This window comes from Rhipicephalus microplus, chromosome 4 (genome assembly GCF_043290135.1).
Source record: "Rhipicephalus microplus isolate Deutch F79 chromosome 4, USDA_Rmic, whole genome shotgun sequence".
Lineage (NCBI taxonomy): Eukaryota > Metazoa > Arthropoda > Arachnida > Ixodida > Ixodidae > Rhipicephalus > Rhipicephalus microplus.
In genome coordinates, this window is record NC_134703.1 from 186,198,617 (window position 1) to 186,222,941 (window position 24,325).

Below are 24,325 nucleotides of genomic sequence, written 5' to 3' on the forward strand. Positions count from 1 at the left end.
CGGTTTCTTAGTTGCAGGTAACGATATAACTGCAAATATGTAATCTGGCACGCCAGATGTGTACTGCTACATCGTCGCTTGCGCGAAAGAAAAATACTCAATATTCACTTGTGTGCGTGAATATCTACCAAACAAGACATCAAAATCATCTGCACTTGTTGACCAGTAGCAAGTGCTAGAAACGGCTATCAAAGGAAAAAAGAATATCAGCAGCAACAGCTGCCAATCTGTGGCTGCTGCTCCAGTCAATTTGAGATTTTTTCCCAATTCGGTGCCCGGAAGCCGTTCGTCATTGTCGAATCAAGACGCAATTGTTATTTGCGATGGAATATCGTGTCAGTCTTGACTGTGCGACTTGTAAACATGATGTTGAACGGCGCGTTTTTCGGATAAATAGTCGTTTTACACCCCCCCCCCCCCCGCAAGCACGTTTTGGCGTGGCGTAGTGGGTAGCGTACTCGGTTAGAGATTAGGAGGTAGCAAGTTCAAATCCCGTCTAGCGGTGTTTAAATTTTTTTCCAAATTTTATTTTCTTAAATTGTTATTGTAAATGTGCGTTATTTTACTTATATATTTATTTATTTATGGCGAATGGGCACCCCCGTTTCATCCCTGGGAAGCCATCTGCACGAGCTAGAGAGCTCGTGCAGAAGCCATGCATTTGAAGGAAAAACAAGTGCTCAAGGTCACGAGGCGCGGGTGACGTAGTTTTTTTGTCCCTGTAACCTCTGTCTGCTTAGCTTCCAGCACTTTCGTCGGGACGAGAAAAGAGATAATGCAATCGCAGCATGCAACAAACCTTTGTAACTCCATTCACACTGGACGGATTTTTGAAATGTTTGTAGTGTTGAATTCGTGAGGCAATAAGCTCTTCTAGTGAATTGATTTTGTGGTTACTTGAAAAAGCGTTTCAGGGCCCCTATACCGCTTTTTGTGGACAAGTGTCACGATGAAAGCGAGCCCATTTGGCGATTTGTAGGCGCATTTGGGAGGCCTCAAACTACGTCGAAAAAGGCAGGGAAAGCGCAGCCATCGCGGCTAAAAACACACAGAAACTTTCAAACAACACAAAAATAGACAACTATGTTGATCTAGCGCAAAACACACCATGTGTTTACCGAGGTGTTGATCAAGCAAAGTGCAAACGCTAGATAATGTGCTGCTATCTGTGAGGCATTGTGAGACACTTTATGGCCTCCGAGATGGCGAGCGCACGGCGTGTATCTTGGAAGCCATGCGACTCTTGCTCTAGATCAAAAACCTGTAGGTATCATTTGCGCGCGCGTGCTGGTACAATCTACTGTGTGCGTGTGTGCATGCGTGTGTGTGTACGTATGAAAACGCATTATTAAGTATGCACATAGCGGTTGAAGGGCTCACTAGGGGCCGGATTTCGCTGTCGCGTTGAACCCAGAAAAGCGAAGCTTAAAAGTCCCCCAATTTTTTGTCAGCTCGCGAGGGAGGTACGCGTTGCCAGGAGAGGGCTGGGCTAGAAAGGAAGAGATGCGCCAAGGTTTCTCTTTCACCACAGCCGATGCAGGAGGGCGAGGGTGCACTTTGGAGGCGGTGTCGCCGATCAACAAGCCAGACAGAACCACTCCGGGGTGCGAGAAAAAAAAAGAGCGCTTCTTTCTGGTTAGTACAAAGCACGGCGAACAGCCGCCGGCTGTAAGTTGGTCGCGATGTCTTCGAACGAGCTCGCGCCGCAGGTTCCGCCGCGCTGAGTGCGCGCTCAGTGACAGTGGAACCGCAGGTTTGTGCGCTGTATTTGCTATGTCATCAGGAGCCTCGTTTCCTGCGATACCAGTGTAAGACGGAATCCATTCAAGGGCCACGCCACGTGACACTAAAGCTAGAGAACTGCAACAACTAATAATAAGACAAAACAACACATAGGTACAAAAGCGTTTTCCCTAATAACATTTTTTTTTCGCTTATCTGTGACGAGACAGTTTGGTCATCGGGAAATACTATATACTTCCGTGATCACCATGGCAACATCGCCATGGTGGTTGATACTCTGATAAGTTTCTGAATTATACGGTCAAGCTTGAAGCACAACGGGTACAGTTGAATTCCAGCAAACTATGCTCAGTTAGCATATGCTCCTGCCACGCATACACCTCGCTTCTTGTGCTGAGAAATATTTGCTCACATTTCCAGCTGGTATTCTTGGCTGGTATTCTACCCTTGCTAGTGGCTCACTCACATATCTACTCATTTATCCACTTTTACAGCTTTTGCGAAAGTCTGTTGGTTTAGGAACAGCTCTTCTCTAAAATTCTTTGTGCTTGTCGAAAAGAGCCCCATCCGCCCTTGAGAACTGAATCTAGTTTATAACCAACGTATCATGAATTTTTGTCTTGTTGATGCCTCAACGGAAGGCTTGGCATGACCAACCTGAAGCTTAAACTGGTGCTTCAAACACGTATTGCCGATGAAGCTGGCTATGCTGCGCTTCGAGGTATTTTTACAGCGGTGAAAGATTATAAAGAGCTCACCTGTGTTTTTTTCTGATTTTCTTCGTGATGCTGATCATTCTGAATGATGAACACTGATGGTGGATGCGTTACTTTCACTACTCGGCAAAACTTGGTGAGCCAAATGAACGCAGTAATTGTAAACAGCAGTTTCGTATATTGTCATGCTCTAAACGAACGTCTGAAGTGTTACGCCAAGCTGAGCGGGTGTGTCGTGACGAGGTGGACCCAGTGCCTCCTGGGCTTCGCCACTTCTGATGCTGACTATGCAGTCAGTAGTCGGCTGCTGCTGCACCTAGTGCAGTTGTTGAAGCTCGTCGCGGACGACCGAGCTTATAGGCTAACGGAGCGGTTTTACGTCGGTCGGGACTGATCCTGGCCCGATAGTGCAGGTACCATCCATTTGCCGATCATACTGGCTTCGCTGCTGCAGCATCTTCGCGTTGGCAACGACTTCAGTAAAGATCTCCGCAGCAGTCCTGGGACGACTACGAATGAGGCCATCACTTAGCTGGTCCTTCACGGCCCACATCAAGTGACGCCGCTTCTTGGCTTCCAGCATGCTCGAATCAGCTCAATTGAACAGACGCACCATATTCTCTACGTACATGGCAACACGTTCATTTGGCATCTGAATGCGGGACTGGAGGGCCGGCCCATTCCGCTCGCTCTGGACAATCAAGGCTCGAGTATGTGTTCAGAAGTACGAGAGAGAACTCGTGCCGTCAGCAGAGGAAGTCCTTGCAGTTCTGGAACCATGTACGATAACCGTCCAGAAGAATGACGTACACGTTCCTGAGCTTCGCTACTTCGTCCCATTCATTGAAATCCGCTACGTGCTTGCACTCAGCCACCCAGTCTTCCACATCTTCAAGAAGCTGCCACAAAAAGGACTTGAAACGCGTGGTTTGCTCAGAAAGTGGGAAAAGCGCCAGGAGCCGAGGTGGCAGCAGAGGTGATATCTGTAGTATCCTCCATACCTGCCAACGTTTTAGATGGAGAGCGAGGCGCAAACTCAGAGGCCAGACCTCGAACTCCCCGGCTAGCATGGTGCGCTGGCGTAATCTCCGGATTTGGGCTTGCGTTACTGCTACTTGCTACTGAGATGAGTCTGTCGCATGGATGATAATACTTCGCACCTCCACCATTAAAATGTGACGTTCTGAACGAAGGCGACGTTTACAAGGTGGCTTCACAAGGTCCAAGTCCCGAGAGCGGTCGTCACAGCACAGTGAAAACACAGGCACAGGCACGAGAACTACCACGTCTTCGTCTGCCTCATTCACGCTGCAAAATAAGGGCGTTGCCTTACCCGCGATGTATGCTGAGGTAGGATTTCAACGTGCGTGTAGGTGTCGATAATGTGATTCCCAGAGGTTCATGTTGTGCCACAAGTGGTACAATTTAGAGTGTATATTATCCGTTGGGGTCTGTGTGATTCATAAGACTGCCTTGAAAATTCAGCGGCTTCACCGTAGAGCGCGACACGCGGCTGATGGAATGGTCTGGGATCACCCCCGAGGCATTGTTGTTATCTACAGTGTATGTCCTACACTCCCACGTGCGAAAATGCGCGTTCATATGTGCGATGGCAAAAGCGTCTTAAAGGGCAGGGAGCGTGTCGCTATAGTCGATGCGACTCAGCAAAATCTCAAGCCAAGAAGGATGTCACAATGTCCTATTGTCAGCTTCAAGACTGAACAAGTTTATTGCATAAAACACAAGGACATACAAAAAATAAACCATGAATGTTAAACTGAGATGATGTTTGTCAAGATCATTGCATTACGCGTGCCTGAAAGTACTATGGTACTTAGTTCGGTGATGGTTGATATCTACTGTGTTTTTTTATGGTATATAGTGTTCGCCTTTTAGACACAAACTTGCGGCGGGGGCAAAAAAGCAAGAACGACCATGTGCCCGTAGAGCTGGTGAGCCAACAAGTGGAAAGTATAAGCTTGCATGTAGTGCTGCACTCATCCAAACGTATCATTGGATGACTTGGTAACACTGCTCCGCATTATCACTAGGGTTCAGACAGCCCTGTCCAAGGTGAGCACTGCACAGCCGCGCAATGCCTTGCGCATCTAATATGCACCCACTCACAAGCATTAGTAGATCGAAGTGCCTATTCGCAGCATCAAAAATAACGTAAGGATAACAGCGCCACAGGGGCTCGTGAAGGGGCACATGCTCAGCTACACAAAGAGAAGAATAAAGCCAGTATAAGAACATCTGGCTCGTAGCAAGGGCTTTCTCTATTCGTTCTCTCTTCTTACATTAAAGATCTACTTCCTTGTTCGGATGAGTAGCAGTGGGTATTCCACCTAAACCAAGGGGGAAGCGCTTTGCTTGTTTATGAAAATGAATTTTACGAACGTATGTTCTTTTCCAGACGGTGCAGTGCTCCAACAAATTTTCGATAGCCTGTTTTGCAGTGACGTTTACTGCACAAAAATTTGTATTTTAAGCATAGGAAACTGCAGCCATCACGACACAGAACCTCGGGCTCCATTTAGCTTGTGAACAAAACGTTTTAAGGCAGTGGGCCAGTATTAGAGATCATTTATGGCTGTTTAGTGTTTATTCAGTCAAGTGAAGTTAACGGTAGAAAATGCTGCCTAATTGGTCAAGTAAACCAAAACAGTGCACCAAATTTCACATAAAAGCATACAGCGGCTATTCTGAGACTAGAGTTTACGCTAATCGTAGTCGCTTTCTGATTCAACGAATAGCTTTGGTAACTACTGGAGAAGATGTAGCTTTCTTGAGAATAAATTGTTCATTCACTGCTATTTATTGATGGTTCTGAAAAGGTGTTAATACTCGACGAACCAACGGCAGCTTTGGATCCTGAGACGCGACGCAGCATATGGTCCTTGATAAAAGAGTTAGGTGGCGATGCAAGCATACTGCTCTCCACGCATGACATGGAAGAAGCCGACGTTCTAGGTGATCGGATCATTGTGATGTACAACGGCAGCGTCATCTCCTGGGGCTCGCCTAGTTTTCTCAAGAACGCTTGTGGTGAGTTCCCTATAGACCCTTTCACTGTTTACAAACGCAAGACCTTGATTACATCCGGTTTCGTCCACCGATGTCCCTTGATAGCATCAGTGGACAAGAAGAGCTTTAGAAAAAAGCCAGCTCATTTCCTACTCTTTTCTTCCCTTAGTTGTCCAATTATATTCAAAAATATTCCTTTGAGCTACATAAAATTATACGAGATTTTCTTGAACTTAACGTGCGTTCTTTTATGTGTACAACTAATGAGAGACTTTCCTTTCTCTTGAAAAAAACTTGAAAACGTGCTTCCAGTTTCGATGTTAGGAGCTGGTAATCAAAATAGTTGCACAGCGCACGACTACGAGCAGTTATGGTGCAACAACGGAAGAAGAGACGAGTTACGCCGTAACGTAGTTACGCCGTAAAGACTCGTTGTCTTGCGCCGTGCAAATATGTTGATTCCCAATCACCAACTAGCCCAAGCATCAGTCTCATCAGGAGCTGTCAAATTAGGTGACTGGATGTTTTCGACCTACAACACTTGTGACTTTGAAATCGTCGATACTCTTCAAACAGCAGTTCGAAAAAGTTTACTTTATTCTGATGCACACCAGGTGACTACATATGCGTTCAGAGCGTAAATAATAAGAAGAAAACTCTTTTGGTATCATGAATTGCTTATGATTTACCCTAAAACATCATCAAGCTATGATGTAAGTGTGAAGGACTGGGCTAGTTCATACATGTCGAAATGGATAAACACCAGCGGGACAAGCAACAAAGACGAAAAACATGACGGGACAGACTGGCGCTTACAGCCAAACAAAGCATACCTGAAACGGAAACTTATACCCGCCGGCAACCACTTGGCGCATGCCTGAAGTGGTCATGCGTGCAATAATGTAAGCATTAGTATTTCAATAAGTACACAAGAGAGAGCATGCGTTTATGCCGTGATGTGGGCTATTTATACGTCCTGTGCGTTCACCGGAAAGATTGTTATGAAGTTGAAGTGCTAACGAAGATAACTTAGCTCACTGCACTGACCCTGTTTGCGAAAGAAGCAGCTGAAACATGGTAAAGTAACAGCTGTGACACTGTTTAGTTCGCCCTCATCCTGTGTGAACCTTCATGCGTCCTTTGTACTTTAACAGCATGCTGAACGTTTAATCTGCTTCGCGCTCATCGAGTGACATTCCCATCTATTGCTATTACACTTACTGCTTTACCTTTGCGGCATAACTGTGACTTTTTTTGTATTTTAAAGGCCATTAGGTGCTATTTAAAATGTAATGGTTGGCCACGCGCATGTGATAATAAGCAACAGGATCTTCTGGTATTGGCTTCTCAAAGAAAGTGATAACAAACTTTCAATTTAGTGCTGTGGTGTCATTATGTGCGTTGTGCATCCTGTTGTAACCTACAATTTTTGATTTCATAACTCAAAAGTGGTCTAAAATGCATGATTGCCTTTTTCGTTGTTCAAAGGGCTAAACATATTGCATCGTACGCTGCAGGTGTTGGCTACAAGCTACGCATTCAAAAAGAACAGAAGGCCTTCAAGTCCGATGCGGTCCTGGCTTTGGTGAAAAAGACTGTACCTCAAGCGATCATTGAGGACGAAAAGGAAAATGAAGCAATAATCGCTCTACATACCATGGAGATACGCGGCTTTCCGGCGATGTTTCGGGAGCTTGAAGGCAGGAGCAAAGGGCTTGGAATTAAAAGCACTGGAGTATCAGTGGCTACGATGCAGGATGCTTATGTCAAGTAAGGCTCATCTCAAGCCTAAATTGTGTTTCCAGTACACTTAGGCATTTACCATTACTCTGTCTCTTCGGTCGCCGTAAATTTGTCTAAGCTGGCACGTCTTTACTGTAAACACTAATGGTTGCACTGCATTTTACTCCGGAGCAGTGAAGCTGTAGTTTTCTGTGCTGGTGGTGCTGGCGTTCACCGCTAAAGCAAATTTACCTAACTTTGTTTCGCGTCTTTTGTGTCAAGGTGAGCTAGAGGCCAGTGGCGCTGGCATCAAATGAGCTTGAGCACCCTGAAGATACATATGCCCTCTCCTGTTTATGATCCATCTGATTTGTGGTGAATGCACTTAGCTGTAGCGAAGAATAGGAACACTCAAAGGTTGTCACCAAGTGGTGTCCTCAGGAACAGTGCTTGTTGCCGGCAGTCGTGCAATTACTTGGAGATGGCTGCGGCACATGAGCACCCCCACTGGTTGTGCACTGACGTGAATTTCGCTTCACATATTCAAGCGCTACATTTCACAAATACAGTATTGTAAAGTTGCATCACTGTACCACTACTCTACGAATCAGGGGAACTCCCCGCTGGGAGTGAAATCAGTTTGTATTGACCTTCCACAAGAGAAGGTTTTTTTAATCTTTAGGTCTATGGAGTAAAGCTTTCACTTCTTACGCTGGCCGGATATCTCGTGTGAAACATTTGGAGTACTTTTCGCTCTTATCTCTGGTTGGCCGGAGTCACTGCGCGGAACTGCGGAAGGTTTCTTCAATGTACATGACAACATTCTTCATTTCAGCTGGCCTAAATTTTACTGTACTGTATCGGGAGGTTTTTGTTTATTTTTCTGCTTTACAGTCACAGTTTCTTTACTCCACGCTAATCAAGTCATGGGCTGATTGGATTCAATAGTTTTGCTAGCATCGGTCTACCGCAGAGGCAGTGTGTTCCTTCACGAGGCTGTAGAGATTAAATTAACGAAAATATACAGTTTTTTGTACTTGATTGTTTTTAAATAAAATTCAGTGTCTGGGTGATGACCCAGTTATTTGGCATAAATTGCAACAAGCAACAATGACACAAATCCAGCAACGAATATATCTGCAGTAGAGAGAACATGTGCAAAGAATACTTTTTAAGCACATATTGCTGGAAAAAGATGCACCATAGAAATAAGAAGCGTAGTCTCAATAAATGGCCATTCACTATTCACGAGTAATGCTGTTGCTCAGGCTGTACATGTATAAACAACGAAATGAATGAGAGAGATGCCGAAATAGAGGGCCCTAGAAATTTCCACGACCTGTTAATAATTGACGTGCCAACGTGCACCTCACCATCCACAAGTACCATTCACCAGACCATTAGACAACGCAAAGATTAAGCTGTGTTTCTTTCTGTAATATTTAGCAAGAAGTACTACAGGAAAACTGTACATCGTGGCACGGGCATGAACACTGAGGACATCGTAGCACAGATGCAACCTTAATTTTCGATGCGTTTTATTCCATCAAAACTCCCACAGTTCACAGAACATAGTGAACTGGAAAAGTGACAGTTGTACTAGACATATTAGCGCTTAATAAACCGGCCACACAAAGAATACAACGCAAGTCCTATATATCAACCAGCAGATCCGATGTACTGAAGAGAGACGGACGCGATGATAAAAACACATTTACTCAACGAACAGAAAGAAAAGGCGCGAAACTTTCCAAAATACTTTCGAAAAAAAGCCGCTACTTCTGCTGAAAACTCAAAAACCCCTTTTCACCAGAATTAGCAAATCGCATTGCTTTCGTAGGTAATACCAACAATACCCTACCCACTGAACTTGCTAAAAACTAAAAGGTATCACTGAATATGAAAGTTACCTTTCAGTCCTGTTTATTTATTATCTTACTTCCGTATACATATAGGTGCTTACAGTTCGTACACTAACAACTGCTAATAAGAAAAGATTAACTTAATTCTGTGCAATAAAAGAAACTGTAAGGAAAGTGCCTATCAGCTTTGTAATTTGCAGCACCCGCTTTGCTACTCAACTTTTATTTAAAAGGCACTTCGCAAATGAATTATATTATGCGCGAGTAATTTTTTCAACAAAGAGCGCTGACGGCGAAATCAAGAAATAAGCTTACTTGGACCACCATAAATGCGACTTCAACTGTTGTTTCATTATATCTAGTTTTTTAGTGCTTGAGCGAGTTGCATCGCATGTGTGCATGGAAAAATCAGGCAGTGTTCACACTCTGTTAAGAGCCATGACGTTGCAAACGGGCAGCTGTAAGTGACGGTTGGTGCTGCACGTCTAGACCTTACGATGAATGAAGCATGATGGCAAGAATTTCATATTGTTTTTTTTTCACAGATTAGGAATGTCGCATCCCTCAGGTGAAAATCATCTTCAATCATAATTCGTCAGTGACAGAAAGGTAAAGAAGTATTGTATTCAGGCACAAAGAGGCACACCACTTCCTGCATCACTTGCAAAATTCAGAGGTTACAGTGGTGAAAAGGCTAATTATGCAAACACGAACATAAGAGAGAAATCAAGACAACATAAACGAAGACAAACAATTGAACAAGGCGCAGAACGGTACAAAAAACTAGGCACAAAAGTTTTGGCAAGAAGAAGAAACTATCTTCCCGGCAACCATGGTGGATAATGTGAGAGATAGTTATAGAGTTAATTTATTTATTCCTCACGCATTTGTGATTTGCGTATACTTTAACGTGTACACATGTGTACACATTGCCCTCAGCTTAATCGTCACAGTGTCGGCTGGTTACGAGGGATGAACCGAGATGAAATCAATTTTACGGCGCCACATATTTTCACAGAAGGCTCATCGTGACAATATATTTATTGAAAGCAAACACACGTTACTCTAAAAATGTGCAGAGATGCAAGTACTCTTGAAAACAGTTATAAAAAACCCAAACAGAATATTGTCCATACTTGTCGAAGGTAAATAGCCTCATTGATTCTTTTCTGACAAGCAACTCCTATCGTGTGGCCTTGTTGTCCCTGAACCAAAGGTCTGTTCCTACTTACGTTTCTCAACTGAAGTCCTGAGTTCGTCGTGTTCTGTTTCTATTGGGGTTCTCTGGGCTACCGACAAACATCACCGTTCATGCCACTCCAGAAGTCACCCGTCGTCGTCATTGCGTGACGTACTCGCGGACGTGGTGAGGCCTCAGTGGTTAGACCTAGCGGTGCTGACCCAGTGTGAGCTGACGTGGCCCAAGGGGGGCTGGCTTCATGAGCTTGCTACGAAAAGGCGGCTTGCGTCACCAATGTCCACGAATAATGCTGTGCGCGTTTGATGCATCCAGAGTAGCCTCACTCGAACTAGGTTGACCTCTCCAGCCATAATACGGGGTCATCTGCGCCACATCCTGCCTAGCTGAAGTGCTGCCACTCTTGTCGCCAGTGCGCTTGCTGGCGAAACAGCCCTTGTCTTGCAAGTACCTGTTGACAATAGCAGCTCATCGTCGACTGCGTCCAGTTCAGAGCACGGGTCACTCCTCTAAGGTCTTACGTGACGGCGTACGCGCGGTTTCGAACATTTCGAAAGCTTTGTCATCTTCTACTGAAGGGCGCCTGTATACTCATTGAACCTGGCTTGAACGGACAAGTTTTGTGCCTGCCATTTTTTAGTGGAAGGGCTTTTTTTTGTTTTTTCAGCTCCCAGTCGGTATTGGCGCTGTGTTGGCATCTCCCAGGTGTGCATGGTTCGGACTGCTGGTGTTTCAACAAGACCACTTAGCAACGTGTCTACTTAGCCGAGCAACGTGATTACTTAGCCGAGTTTGCCTTACGCAGTTATGACCGGAATGCAGTGCATGACGTGAAAAAGCAGCTTAGCGCAAAGTGTTAACAAACACACGTGGCATCACAAACACATGTGTGGTGCTTCAGGTGGTTTACTAAGGAACAACGCGTGCGAACACCTCTGCTCCTCCACTCAGCAAGTGTGGCAACAGGGCTGCAACGCCAGCGTCTCTCTCACCCTATATCCTTTGCTACTGACTGTCGCAGCTACACTAGTGGTCCTCGAGAGCGTTCGTCCTCTTTCAAGAAAGCTCTCGTGTTGCACCTGCGGCATGGAAATCTCCACTCTTAAAGGCTGCAAGCGCGCACATGCACCAAATTACTGCAATTGATTCGCTTCCATCGAATCTTACAGATAAATAAGGGACAGGTTACTTCTACTTACATTAGCGCCCTAAATGTTTTCTGCAGTCAAGCCTGGGCAGTGTCGAAGATACATGTGTCCGAGTCACTATCTTTAGTGCTCTTTGAGCATCTGGTGTTTGTATCGTGATGCGTCTCGTAACACGAGTATCTGTATCTGTATTTTGGTTAGATTCAATAATGTATCGTGTATTATAAGATGCAAGATACTGGGATCGCAATGCTCGGCCATGCGAAACATTCATCGCTAACCTAATACCGCTGTTTAGGCTGGTATTGCTGCCACTAAGCCCCCAGAATAAAACTAAGGGCAGTGAAGTAATTTTATATTTTTATCCGACTCCACCAGTCAGGGCACGCGATGTGGTGCGCATGTACCTTTCGGTAAAGCAAAGCAACATGACCTCTCATTTGTCCTCAACTGGGCTGTTCGTTTCGTTTAAGCACTTTAAGTGAAAGTATGGACGAGCTAGCCCAAATGGAACAATAATTTTTTTATTATAGGTGTAGTTTTGTATTCGAAAACCCCAACATAATTATCAGTGAAATATGTCTCACAATAAGTTGATACGATATGTTAGCAATTATGTATCTCTTTTTCCTTTCATTATGCCACCAGAATATACACGGAATGGGTTGGTGGACGAAAAGATGTGCACATTCCAAATGCAGGTGAGCCCAGCGGTTTCCTTGAGAAGAATGTAACGCGGAATAATACTCGAGGAGAATAAGCTTTGAAAAGCATTTCCAACTGCTAACTTGGTAAAGGCACAGGATAGGGCGAAACTAAAAAAATTATCTCCTCTTTTCTGTGCAATCTTTCAACGATGTCCCTTTGTGCAAACTTCCCACCTTCGTACTTTGCTTAAAGAGCATATTTTGTAGATGAAAACCAGTTTTTCTAAAAACAAGTTGTGAATAAAAGCGCAGCTTGGGGCAAGCCTCTCGTATGCGCTTGCTTCTTGCGTTCTCTTTTTTCGCCCTGCAGGAACACGGTAATAAATTCTCCAGAAGCAGTTGTGATCATTTCATACAATATAGATGCTAGTTGGTAATATTTAGATTGGCTTACCTCGTTGGTGGATTCAGCTTAATTTTTTTTTTACCTTAGAGAGAGGAATGATTAGGTTTTTATGTACAATGGTAATGCAACAATATCATAACTTACGAAAGTATTTGCCTAATAAATTGAGGGAGTATAGCACACTGAGGCAACTTAGATCGGTCAGCATAGGTGTTTAACGTTGTAGCATTGTTTATACTTCCATACCTGGTAAAAACTCTAACCGATAAATCTTCGTCATAATCCGCAGCATCAACAAAAAGGCACAATATGTCTTACGGAAACTGGGTACCTCGCTTCTCGTTAAAATGATGAACAATACTTCTACTTATAATAGATATGACTTTCAGGCAGTGGCAATCTTTTAACTTCATTGGGTAACGACTCGATGTTGCAAACTCTCTTGCCTTAAGAGAGTTTCCAACAGACTCTAGAAAAGCCACTCCTAATGCTTTCGCTGACTGAGATGTGTGTTCGGCACATGCCTAGTTTTTAATTGCGAAGCATTTCTTAGCGAACTTTGGCGACATTGAGCGTATCTATCTATCTATCTATTTATCTATCTATCTATCTATCTATCTATCTATCTATCTATCTATCTATCTAGCCGCCTACGGCTTTTAGCTCTCCTGGCCGTTTCGATAATGGCATCAATACTGAACTTAGTATGATATAATATGACTGAATAAAGAACATATTTGACTAGTCATAACAATAAAACCATGACATGAATGTCATGAATGTCATGATTTACATTTTATGGTTCTGCATCTCTTGCGGCGGTTTCATTCTCATGACATGTTGAAAAACTGGTATGGTATGGCATGACTGTATGGCAAACACAAGCAACAGACCCTAACATGAAAATCATGGCATGCGTGTCATGTGACAACATTACTACATGCCACGCTCATGATGCGCTCACGATCGTTTCGCTTGGGTCACGTGTACCAAGTTTGGTATTACAGTACGCGAATGGATGACGAAGGTATGATAACGCTGCAAACATGACAAACATGAGATGCATGTCATGTACCAACATGACTACATGCTGCGCTCATGATGCGCTAGCGGCCGTTTCGATAGCTCCACAAGTACCAAACTCCGTAATACGTGACGCGAATGGACAACATTTGTAAACGACACGTCCAAACAAGATAATCATGATATGCGTGTCATGTAACAGCATGACTACATGGCACACTCATAATGCGCACGCGGCCGTTTCGATAACTTCACATATGCAAAGTTCTGTATTGCGTGACGTCCCTCCTTCGTGACGTCCAGCGTCCCTCCTTCATGAAAAGAGGCAGACGCAGTGTTGTCTAGGTAATGCATTGGCGCGAAACGCCGAAATGCACCATGTCGCATTTTGCGCCGCTTACCGTCGGGCTGCACCGAAGGATGCTGGTCGCGCGTGGCGTCAGACTATAGAGTGTTCGCGTCACGTTTTGCTAACGTAGCGTCGCTGTGCCCAGCGTGCGAGCGCTTCAACGCTACGTTGGAGTACATTGAGCTCTTCATAATGCGCTCGCGGCCACTTTGCTAGCTCCACATATACTAAACTTGGTGCTGCGTGACGTCAATGGATGACGAAATATATGAATGCTGCAAACATAATCTAAACACGCGCGTCATGTAAGAACATAACAACATACCACGCTCAAAGCGTGCTCGAGGCTGTTTCACTAGCTCCACATATACTAAATTTGGTATCACGTGACGTGCGTAGATGACGATAGTAAAAAACACGTCCAAGCATGGTAATCATGGCATAGAAGTCATGTACTGCATCATTTACTTCCACCTCGCAAAGCTGTGCTGATTTTAAAGTGATATACCAACATCCATCATTCGTGCTTCACATATCATCAATTTCCACTGTACGTGGGATCTGCCATTTTTTTCTACAATTGATTACCAAACGTACAACATCGTTAATACCTATATGATAGGCTTGTTGTGTTTTTGTCCCAGCTACATACCGCCGTACCTGCAGTGAGTCATCGCTAGTGGGCTTGCGTTTGCAAAGATAGATTTAGCCAACTGATACGCATCGAAGGCAAGCTCACCGCGGAAATTTACGGAGCAATCTTAGACGATGTACTAATTTGGTACGTTCTTGATGACCCGTTGCCGAAGGCGACAATGCGTTTCAACATGACAAGTCATCAATACATACAGATTGTGCAGTGCAAGAGGTTCTTGAAGAGGGCTCATGCAGTCAGTGCCATAAAGTGCGCGTGCCAATTCCCAGACCTGAATAATATTAAAATTTTCTCGGCTTCTTACAAAAGATTACTGATGCGCCATTCATTGCACAGGCTTTGTGAGAATAGGTTTTGTTCTAGCATCGTCAGTGAGTGGGACCTGCTGCGAGAGAATTGGAGCGTATCTATCTATCTATCTATCTATCTATCTATCTATCTATCTATCTATCTATCTAGCCACCTACATTTAGCTTTCCTGGTCGTTTCGATAATGGTATCGATACCAAACTTGGTATACCGTAACATGACTGTATCAAGAACATATCTGACTAATCATAACATGAAAATTCTGATATCTATGTCATAAACGTCATTATTTTTATTTCTTGGTCATGCAGCTTTTACGGTGGTTTTGTTTACATGGCATGTTGAAAAACTGGTATGGTATACCATGATTGCGTGGCGAACACAAGCGGCAGACTCTAATATGAAAACATGAGATGCGTGTCATGCAACAACATGACTATATGCCACGCTTATGATGTGCTGGCAGCCGTTTCGCTAGCTTCACTTATACCGAATTTGGTATTACGGGACGTGAATAGATAACGAAGGTATGATACTGGTGCTAGAAGCCAAGCAGGTCGGGTCATCTGAGCCCGTGCAGGAAGCCGAGGCAGAGGACGGGGATGACGGCTCTTCCGTCACATCCCGCCTGACTAGCGTCTCCCGGCAGGACGCGGACACGGTAGTTGTACCAGCTTCCATTACCGGATCCATCGGTCGCATCGAGTCCCTAGAGCGTAAAAACCGAGCAATTAGAGGTGAGCGTGGCAGCCCTCCCCACTCAAATCATGTCGGCAGTCCGCGAGTCCTTTCAGGACATGTTCACGGCAGCCTTAACGCAAGCACTTCCCGAAATTGTGGCGCAGGTCTCTAACTAAGTCCTTAAAGCCGTGCAGCCCTGGGTTATCGCCCAAATTAAAAACACCATTCAGAGCGACTCCCAGCAGGTTAAACGCAAGCCGGCCTCCCGTCAGGCAGCAGAAGAAGGCTTTTCGGGGCCGGCTCCTATCCGGACCGGTCCTCTGCACCGTAAATAAATACTAAAAGATAGCTAGCCGATCTAACAAACAAGCTAAATATCTACAAAAATTTTAGATTATACAATGGAACTGCGGGGGTTTTAGAGCCTGGAAAAAACGGTCGCACCTCCAGCTCTACTTGCAGTCCCTCGGAAACATGCCCGCCTTGCTTGCTTTGCAGGAGCCCGGTTTGGACGTTAAATTCTCTGGCTATAGCACTTTTCAGGGGGGGGCCCTCGTCATGCATCCTGGTGAACAAGGCATATACCGCGATTCAGGTCGATTTAAACATAAGTACTGAACAAGAATACACAATGGTCAGAGTACTGCCTCTCAGACGTCGCGACCAGTCAATACACATCCTAAATATATACAGCCCCCCGCATAAGCCACGCGTAACTTTTAGTGAAATCTTCCTCCGGGCGATCAAGTTGGCAGACAAGGACCCCTTAGTGATCGTGGGAGACTTCAATGCTCCCAGCCTTCACTGGGGCTATCACTACAAGAAGGCCAGAGGACGTAAGCTGGCGGAGCTTATCTCCACCCTTCGCCTCACGCTGCTCACGGATCCGGCGTACCCCACTCGAGTGGGGAACTCGGTAACCCGTGACACGTGTCCGGACCTCTCTCTCATAAAAAATGCTAAGGATGCTACCTGGGAGAACTTGGGCGATTCTCTAGGCAGTGATCACTGCCTTCTCCGGGTCACACTTGAGAAAAGTCAGCTCATAAAAAATGCGATCAAGCGAAGTTGACCGATTGGACCCAATTTCGCAATCAGACTATCCCTCCCGTACTATTTTCTGGAGGCTATGCAGAATGGGCTCAACACGTAAACAACATTCAGAAAAGACTTATTACTACCCTCCAAGCCAACGAAGAAATCGCCGCAGTTGACACTCACCTCATACACTTGTGGGAGGCGCGCCGAAGCTCAACAAAACGTTGGAAAAAGCAGACGACTAATCGCAAATTACGTATCCGCATAGCCCAACTCACGGAACAGGCCGCAGCGTATGCTGCCCAACTCTCAGATTCAAATTGGATAGCCCGCTGCGACACCGCAGCTCGTCAGATGAGCTCGAAGGGGACATGGCGTCTCTTTCGCAGTCTCATAGACCCCTCTCAAACGAGAGGGGAGGCGCAGAAGCAGCTCCGGCGAGCCCTTCCAGGGTACCAAGGCACTCCGGCACAGCTTGGGGATGCTTGAAAAATTGAATTGCTGCACAAACTTGAAGAAAAAAACAAGAGAGACAGGAAAAAGTGCAGGAACTGCACTCTTTCCTGTCTCTCTTGTTTTTTTCTTCAAGTTTGTGCAGCAATTCAATTTTTCAAGTATGAACCAACTAGTCTGCAAAAAAGTATTGGGGATGCTCTGTGCGATTGGTATTTCTGTCGTACGGAGGACCCGCCTGGACTAGGAACGCGTACTCTGGTAAGCCTAATCACCAACTCGATGCCCGTTTTGAGTTGCATGACCTTAAAGCGGCTTTAGCTAAAATGCGCAGGGGTACGGCTCCGGGGCTGGACCGTATAACAGTAAAGCTGTTGGCAAACCTCCCTGACACAGCCTACCTCCATTTATTAGAATACATGAACGAGATCGGGGACGGCCGTGCGCTCCCTTTCGAATGGAAAACGTCACTTGTGACTTTTATCCCCAAAGCAGGCAAGGCCGTGAACACGGGAAATCTGAGGCCCATATCACTGACTTCGTGCGCGGGCAAGCTTATGGAGACGATGGTAAAGGATCGTCTCTCCCCATACCTTGAGGGCAAGGGCTTCTTTGCAGACTCCATGTTTGGGTTTCGCCCACACATGTCTGCACAGGACGTCCTTCTCCAGCTCCATAGGGCCGTCATACAGCCAAAAACTATGCAACACAATGATAAAGCCATCCTCGCCCTAGATCTGAAGGGGGCCTTCGACAATGTTAAGCACAGCAGCATCCTGGTTAACTTGAGTTCCACCGATTGCGGGGCTAAGGCCTTTGCATATGTCAGAGATTTTCTCTCTAAACGCCAGGCACTTCTTCGGATCGAGGACGAGGAATATGGCCCCTACAATATGGGAACACGGAGTACCCCACACGGAGCAGTGTTATCACCGCTCCTTTTCAACATTGCTATGATGCGCCTTCCAAGCGAATTGGCCAGGGTCGAAGGCACAAAACACGCAGTATATGCCGATGATATTACAATCTGGACCACTGAAGGGAGCCCTGGTGAAATGCAGGAACGCCTTCTGCAGGCCGCTGCCGTAGTCGAGGCTTATGCCAACGATTGTGGACTCCAATGTGCTCCAAACAAATCAGAGCTTATGCACGTTAGAGCGAAGCCAAGAGATAAGTCAGCCATACACATCTCCCTGTCTGCGGTTCCCATCAGAGAGGTGGAGGAGCTCCGGATTCTGGGCCTGTTCATTCACCACAGACTCAGACCGGACTCCACTATAGCGAAACTCAAGAGAATAGGCCAACAGGTAGGGCGCATGATCCACCGCGTTTCCAACAAGCGGGGTGGTCTGCGGGGCAGGGACGCGCTTCGGCTCGCCCATGCCTTCGAGACTAGCCGGATCCTCTACGCCGTCCCATACCTTCGCACTAACAAGCAAGAAGACGAAAGAATAGACGCCATCATTCGTAAGGCTACTAAACAAGCTCTGGATCTCCTGGTGGCCACTTCCAACGCCAAACTGAGGGCGTTAGGTGTGCTCAACTCCTACCAGAAGTTGCGGGAGGCGCACCTTATGAATCAATATACGTGGCTCGTGCAGACGGCTCCCGGGCGCCGCCTGCTGAAACGCTTACACATACAGCACACTTGCACTGCCGAGGAGGCGGAGCGTATTCCGGAACTGTGGTGGCATATGCTCTCAGTCTCTCCACTCCCCAGTAACAAGGATAAGCACACGCACGAAAGCAGAAGACAGGCGCGGGCTCGGACGCTTGAGAGGCAACACGGCTCTCGACCTGGTGTATTCTACGTAGATATAGTAGGGCCTTCGCCCACGGGATTTTACACGGCCTGTGTAGTTCACCGGGAAAAGCATGTCAATGGGCTCTCGTTCCGAGCACAAAATCCAGAGCGCGCTGAGGAAGTCGCGATAGCGCTTGCTGCTCCGGACCCCAACTCGAAAGTTATCATCATGGACTCCCGGAAAGCATGTGCTCATTACTTTGTAGGAGAGATATCCACCCTAGCCAGCCAAATTTTGAAACGGGCTCTCGCTGATCCAGCCCCGAAACGCATCGTATGGGCTCCTGGACATCAGGGCTTACCAGGTAAAGAGGCCGCTGACACGGCCGCCCGAGCGCTTACCCACCGGGCTCCTCACCTTGGCTCTTATGACTCGGAGGCCAATACACCGCTGCTGCGGTTCAAAGAAATTCTGACCTATTATCGCGACACTCACCGCCTTTACCCGGCTCCTGCAAAGGGGCTGAGTAAGGCGGAAGAGCGAACTCTAAGGCGCCTGCAGACAGGTACTCTACTCTGTCCTGCAATCCTAAAACATTTCAATGCGAACACAGATGGGCGGTGCCCACACTGTGAGGAGACGTGTTATATCTTCCACGTGGTATGGGCATGTCCGAAAAATCCCCACTAACCCCCTTCCCCTACCCCTTCCCGAGAGGCATGGGAGACTGCCCTCCTCAACTGCTCATCACTAGAGTCTCAACGGGCTCTGGTGAGAGGGGCGCGAGTAGGGGCCTCGTCATGCGGTGTCCCGGACTAAGGACGCCGACCATGTACCGGGGTCATGCTTTGCCCCGTACCTCTCTCTTTTATAATAAATGTTTTTCATCATGATACTGGTGCAAATATGATAAACATGAGATGCGTCTCATGTAACAACTTGATTACATGCTACGCTCTTGATGTGCTCGCGGCCGTTGCGCTAGCTTCGCATGTACCAAACTCGGTATTACGCTATGCGAATGGACGACATGAGTAAATGACACGTCCAAACATGATAATAGTGACATGCATGTCATGTAACAACTTGAGTACGTGCCACACTCATGACGCGCTCGCGTCCGTTTCGCTAGCTTCACATATGACACATTTCGTATTACGAGACGTCAGTGGATGACGAAATAATGTGTCTGGTGCAAACACAATAAGCATGACATGCGTGTCATGTGAGAACATGATTACATGCCACAGTCAAGATGCCAATACATTTAGACTCGATGCGGTGCGCGTGCTTGCTGGCGTTCATTTCGCTGCGTAACGTCGGCGTCGCCACGCCAGGCACCGGTCCTGCTATATACTCGCAGGCGCGCGCCGCAAGGCGTTGCTTTGACACATGCGCGTTGCAGAGCGTCCGGTGTCCCTGCCTTACGAAAAGAGGCAGTGGCAGTGTTGTCTGGGTAAAGGCATGTTGCATTTCGCGCCGGTTGCCTTCGGGCTGCGCCAACGGACACTAGACGCGTCTGGCGTGAGACTATAAATTGCTCGCGTTTTGCTAACGTTGCGCAACTGTGCACAGGGTGCGCGCGCGTTAGCGCTACATTAGAGTATATGGACCACTCATGATGCGCTCGCGGGCATTTTGCTGGCTCCACATATACCAAATTTCGTGTTATGGGACGTCGTTGGATGACGCAACATATGACTGGTTCAAGCATTATAATGCTGACACGCACGTCATGTAAGAACTTGGCAACAAACCACGCTCTTAGCGTGCTTGCGGCCGTTTCGCTAGCTCCACATATACTAAACTTGGTGTCACATGACGTGAATAGATGACCAAGATAAACGACACATCCGAACATGATTATCATGACATGGGAGTCATGTACGGCATCCTTTACCTCCACCTCGTAACGTTCTGCTGATTTTAAAGTGACATATCAACATTTCTCATTCGTGCTTCGCATATCATCGATTCCCTCTGTACGTGGAATCTGCCAATTTTTTGTTTGCGTTTCTGGATGTATTTTATTTCCCCGCTTCTGCATGGGCCATGAAGGGCCTGCAGTATGTTCAAGCAAGAAAAATATTATAAGTTATTTTCTATCATGCATTTGATTGATTGAGTCTCCACTACAGCGGCTGCTTTTTTTATGGAGGCGAAGATGTTTGAGGCCCGTGTCCTTATATTTAGGAGCACATGAAAAAAACCCAGGTGTTCGAAATTTTGAGTCATTTACTGTGGCGTGTCTCCCGTATTCTTATCGTGGGTTTCCAGACGTTAAGCCCAGGATATTATCAAAATAATATACATCATGCAGTTTCACAGGCGACCTAACACGGTAAACTTTATACCGGTAAGCCTGCTTCGTCAGGAACCGAAAAATGCAGTCTGAGGGGTGGGGTGGGGGGGCTATTGTTAGGTAGTACCAGTTCTTAGTTACTGTCTAAGTTGACTAGACTCCTGTCTAGGCATTTGATTTTTAATTCATACATTGTGCAAAAGGAAAGCATTATGTGCATGTCTCTGTTTATAGCGACAGTTCGCGTTGATTTGTTGACGAGGAACCTAAATCGTTTAGACCCACGTTGCGGTACCTAGAACAAATTCTCCCAGAGCACGTTTGAGGCTTATAGCAGTCACGACATCGGGTGATTAAAAAGGATCAATGTTTGCGCGGGAAGCCAGCCACCCTTTTATTTTAATAGTGGTTAGAGTTGAACCTTTCGCAACTCGGTTATTGATATGAGAGACGCTGTAAACGGGACTCCAGAAACTCCGACCACCTGCCGTTATTCAACATGAAACTAAGCCTAAGCACACAAGCTTCAGCATTTTCGCTTCGATGGGAAATGCAGCCGCTACGCTCGAGGTTCTATACCACGACCTGCGTGTCGGCATTCAAGCACCATAATAATTGAACCACCGTGGCGGTTGAGCCCCGCCGCGGTGGTCTAGTGGCTAAGGTACTCGGCTGCTGACCCGCAGGTCGCGGGTTCAAATCCCGGCTGCAGCGGCTGCATTTCCGATGGAGGTGGAAATGTCGAGGCCCGTGTGCTCAGATTTGGGTGCACGTTAAAGAACCCCAGGTGGTCAAAATTTCCGGAGTCCTTCACTACGGCGTCTCTCATAATCATATGGTGGTTTTGGGACGTTAAACCCCACAAATCAATCAATCAACCGTGGCGGTTGAACATAGTCTCAGTGTACTTGTTGTAGCTGTAACGGTAAATTGTTTCTTATCTGTTTATTGAATATTTGCATAGGCGTAACGGCATGCTTCTTTTTTTTTGAAGAAAACTGCCAAATGAGAACTATGTAACCTAGCGGCGACAAAATCTGGATTCATTTTAGGTCATGCAGCGACCTCGATAGTCACGGTTCAGCTGGTGCCAGGAATCCTACAGCGCTTCTGCGCATTGATGCAGAAAAGACTGCTATACTTGTGGCGCACACCCTTCCTGTTTATTACTGGTTGGATCCTGCCTGTTGTTATAGCATACATTGGTCTGGGCATTTTCGAGCAGAGGCAGTTCCAAGTGGCAACGGAACAAAGGTAATGTCTTTTCAGAGGGCCTACTCTGCCAAACTTTCAGGTGTCATTCTCGAAATATTCTAGAAAAACGTGGGCATAGCAAACTTTTTCTTCGAGATGCCATCAAAACACACGCATATGAAACGACGCAAGACAAGAAAATAATATTCTTTATTGCTACAGCCAGAGCACCAGCCTTTGTCAGAACAGTACCAGTAACAGTTAAAGTGCAGCACACGGGCATTGTTCGCGATTATATTTATTTATTTATTTTTTGTACCCTCAGGGCTTTACAGCATTGCAGAGGGGAGCGGGCACTGACGAACAATGTTAAAGAAAGGAATACATAGACAAGATACTAGAACATTATTAAACACTGGAAAGCAACTATTAACTGCAACTATGTTATACAGCCAGTAGATTATACAAGAAAACTAACAACAAAATCAAACGTTTACATTTCTAACACCAAGTATGTTATCGAGCGATGTTTTAAAACTGCAAGGTGAGGTGATGGATGCAACAGATTGTGGAAGGCGGTTCCAATCCTTGCAAGTTTTAGGCAGGAATGAGTGGGAATATGTTGATGTCTTGAAGAGAGGAACAGCAACTTTCTGCGCATGGTCAGTACGAGTTGAAATGTATGACGGTGGGGTTATTAAAAGTGAACGCAGAAGGGAGTTGTTGTAAATTTTGTGGAAGAGTACGAGACGGGATAACTTACGGCGTGTAGCGAGTAAAGGAATGTTAATAATTAATTTCATGTTTGTTACGCTAGCGGTACAGTGATAATCTCATAATATAAATCTAACAGCGCCATTCGGAATGCTCTCAAGTTCGTTAACTAAAGTGATATTACTAGGGTCCCATATCGATGACGCGTATTCCAAATGCGGACGAACGTACGTAATGTAAAGAAGCTTTTTTAAAACAACATGGGCCATGTAAAAGTTTCTTCGCATGAATCCTAGAACCCGGTTTGCCTTACATTTGACAGAGTTTATATGATGTTTCCAAGATAAGTTGTTAGTAATATGGACACCAAGGTATTTATAAGAGGGGACGGGATCGAGTACGGCGCTGTTAAGAAAATAATTTGGACATGCGGTAGTATTACGTGATACGCGCATAGACTTGCACTTCGAAACATTTAATTACATTTGCCATAATTTACACCAGTTAAGCACGTTAGTCAAATCTGATTGGAGAGTAGTGATGTCATTATTATTAGATATTTGGCGATAAATTATACAATCATCCGCGAATAGGCGCATTGTTGAAGAAATATTGTTAGGCAAGTCGTTAATGTAAATTAGGAACAGCAATGGCCCAAGGACAGACACCTGTGGCACTCCGGAGCGAACTGGTATAGTAGACAAGTCGAAATCGTTAGCCGATACGTATTGGGAGCGGTTAGTAAGAAAGCTACGGATCCAAGCGAGCACATATGAGTCAATTTTAATAGGCTTAGTTTATGTAGTAGTAGGGAGTATGTTACTTTATCAAAGGCTTTGCTGAAATCTAGAAAGATGCAGTCAGTTATTGTTCCAGAGTCAAGCGATATGTGTAAGTCATTGGTAAAAAGTAGAAGCTGTGTTTCACACGAATACTGTTTTCGGAAGCCATGCTCAGCGGGTGTAAAGAAATCATTGTCTTGATAAGGTGACAGAAAATGACAACTTGATAAGGTGACAGTAAATGACATGTTCTAAAATTTTACATGAACCACATGAAAAATTACGGACCACATGAACGCCATTTCCGAAAATGAAATACAAACGTCAAATAAAAAGTTGTAGTATTTGCCTGGTAATCATTCCATTCACATGTATGCTATAGTGTTTGCAAGTGCTACTCTTAAACTACGCGCAAGTGCGACATGCGCAGGAGTGATAGTAGCTTTAGTCGCTGACGTAAGCATTTCAGTTTGTTTTTCTTTTTCAGAATTTCAAATAAGCCAAATCTTTTTATACTCAAACGAAAGATCAAAACTTACGGGCGATACTTAGAGCTGCCTAAGAAATTAAAGCCGAACGTATTATTGTCATTAGAGGCTCTGTGGCGCAAC

General features: G+C 45.6%; 1 protein-coding gene across 1 annotated transcript in view; it reads left to right on the top strand.

Moving 5' to 3' along the window:
- Window positions 1-12,444, top strand: part of LOC142814458 (phospholipid-transporting ATPase ABCA3-like) — a 67,055-nt gene extending 54,611 nt beyond the window's left edge. Inside the window, exons 6-9 of the mRNA XM_075893221.1 lie at window positions 5,297-5,507; window positions 7,004-7,256; window positions 12,065-12,117; window positions 12,434-12,444. Coding sequence (XP_075749336.1) covers window positions 5,297-5,507; window positions 7,004-7,256; window positions 12,065-12,117; window positions 12,434-12,444 — 528 coding nt within the window. The remainder of the gene's footprint in view (window positions 1-5,296; window positions 5,508-7,003; window positions 7,257-12,064; window positions 12,118-12,433) is intronic.
- Window positions 12,445-24,325: the final 11,881 nt, after the last annotated feature.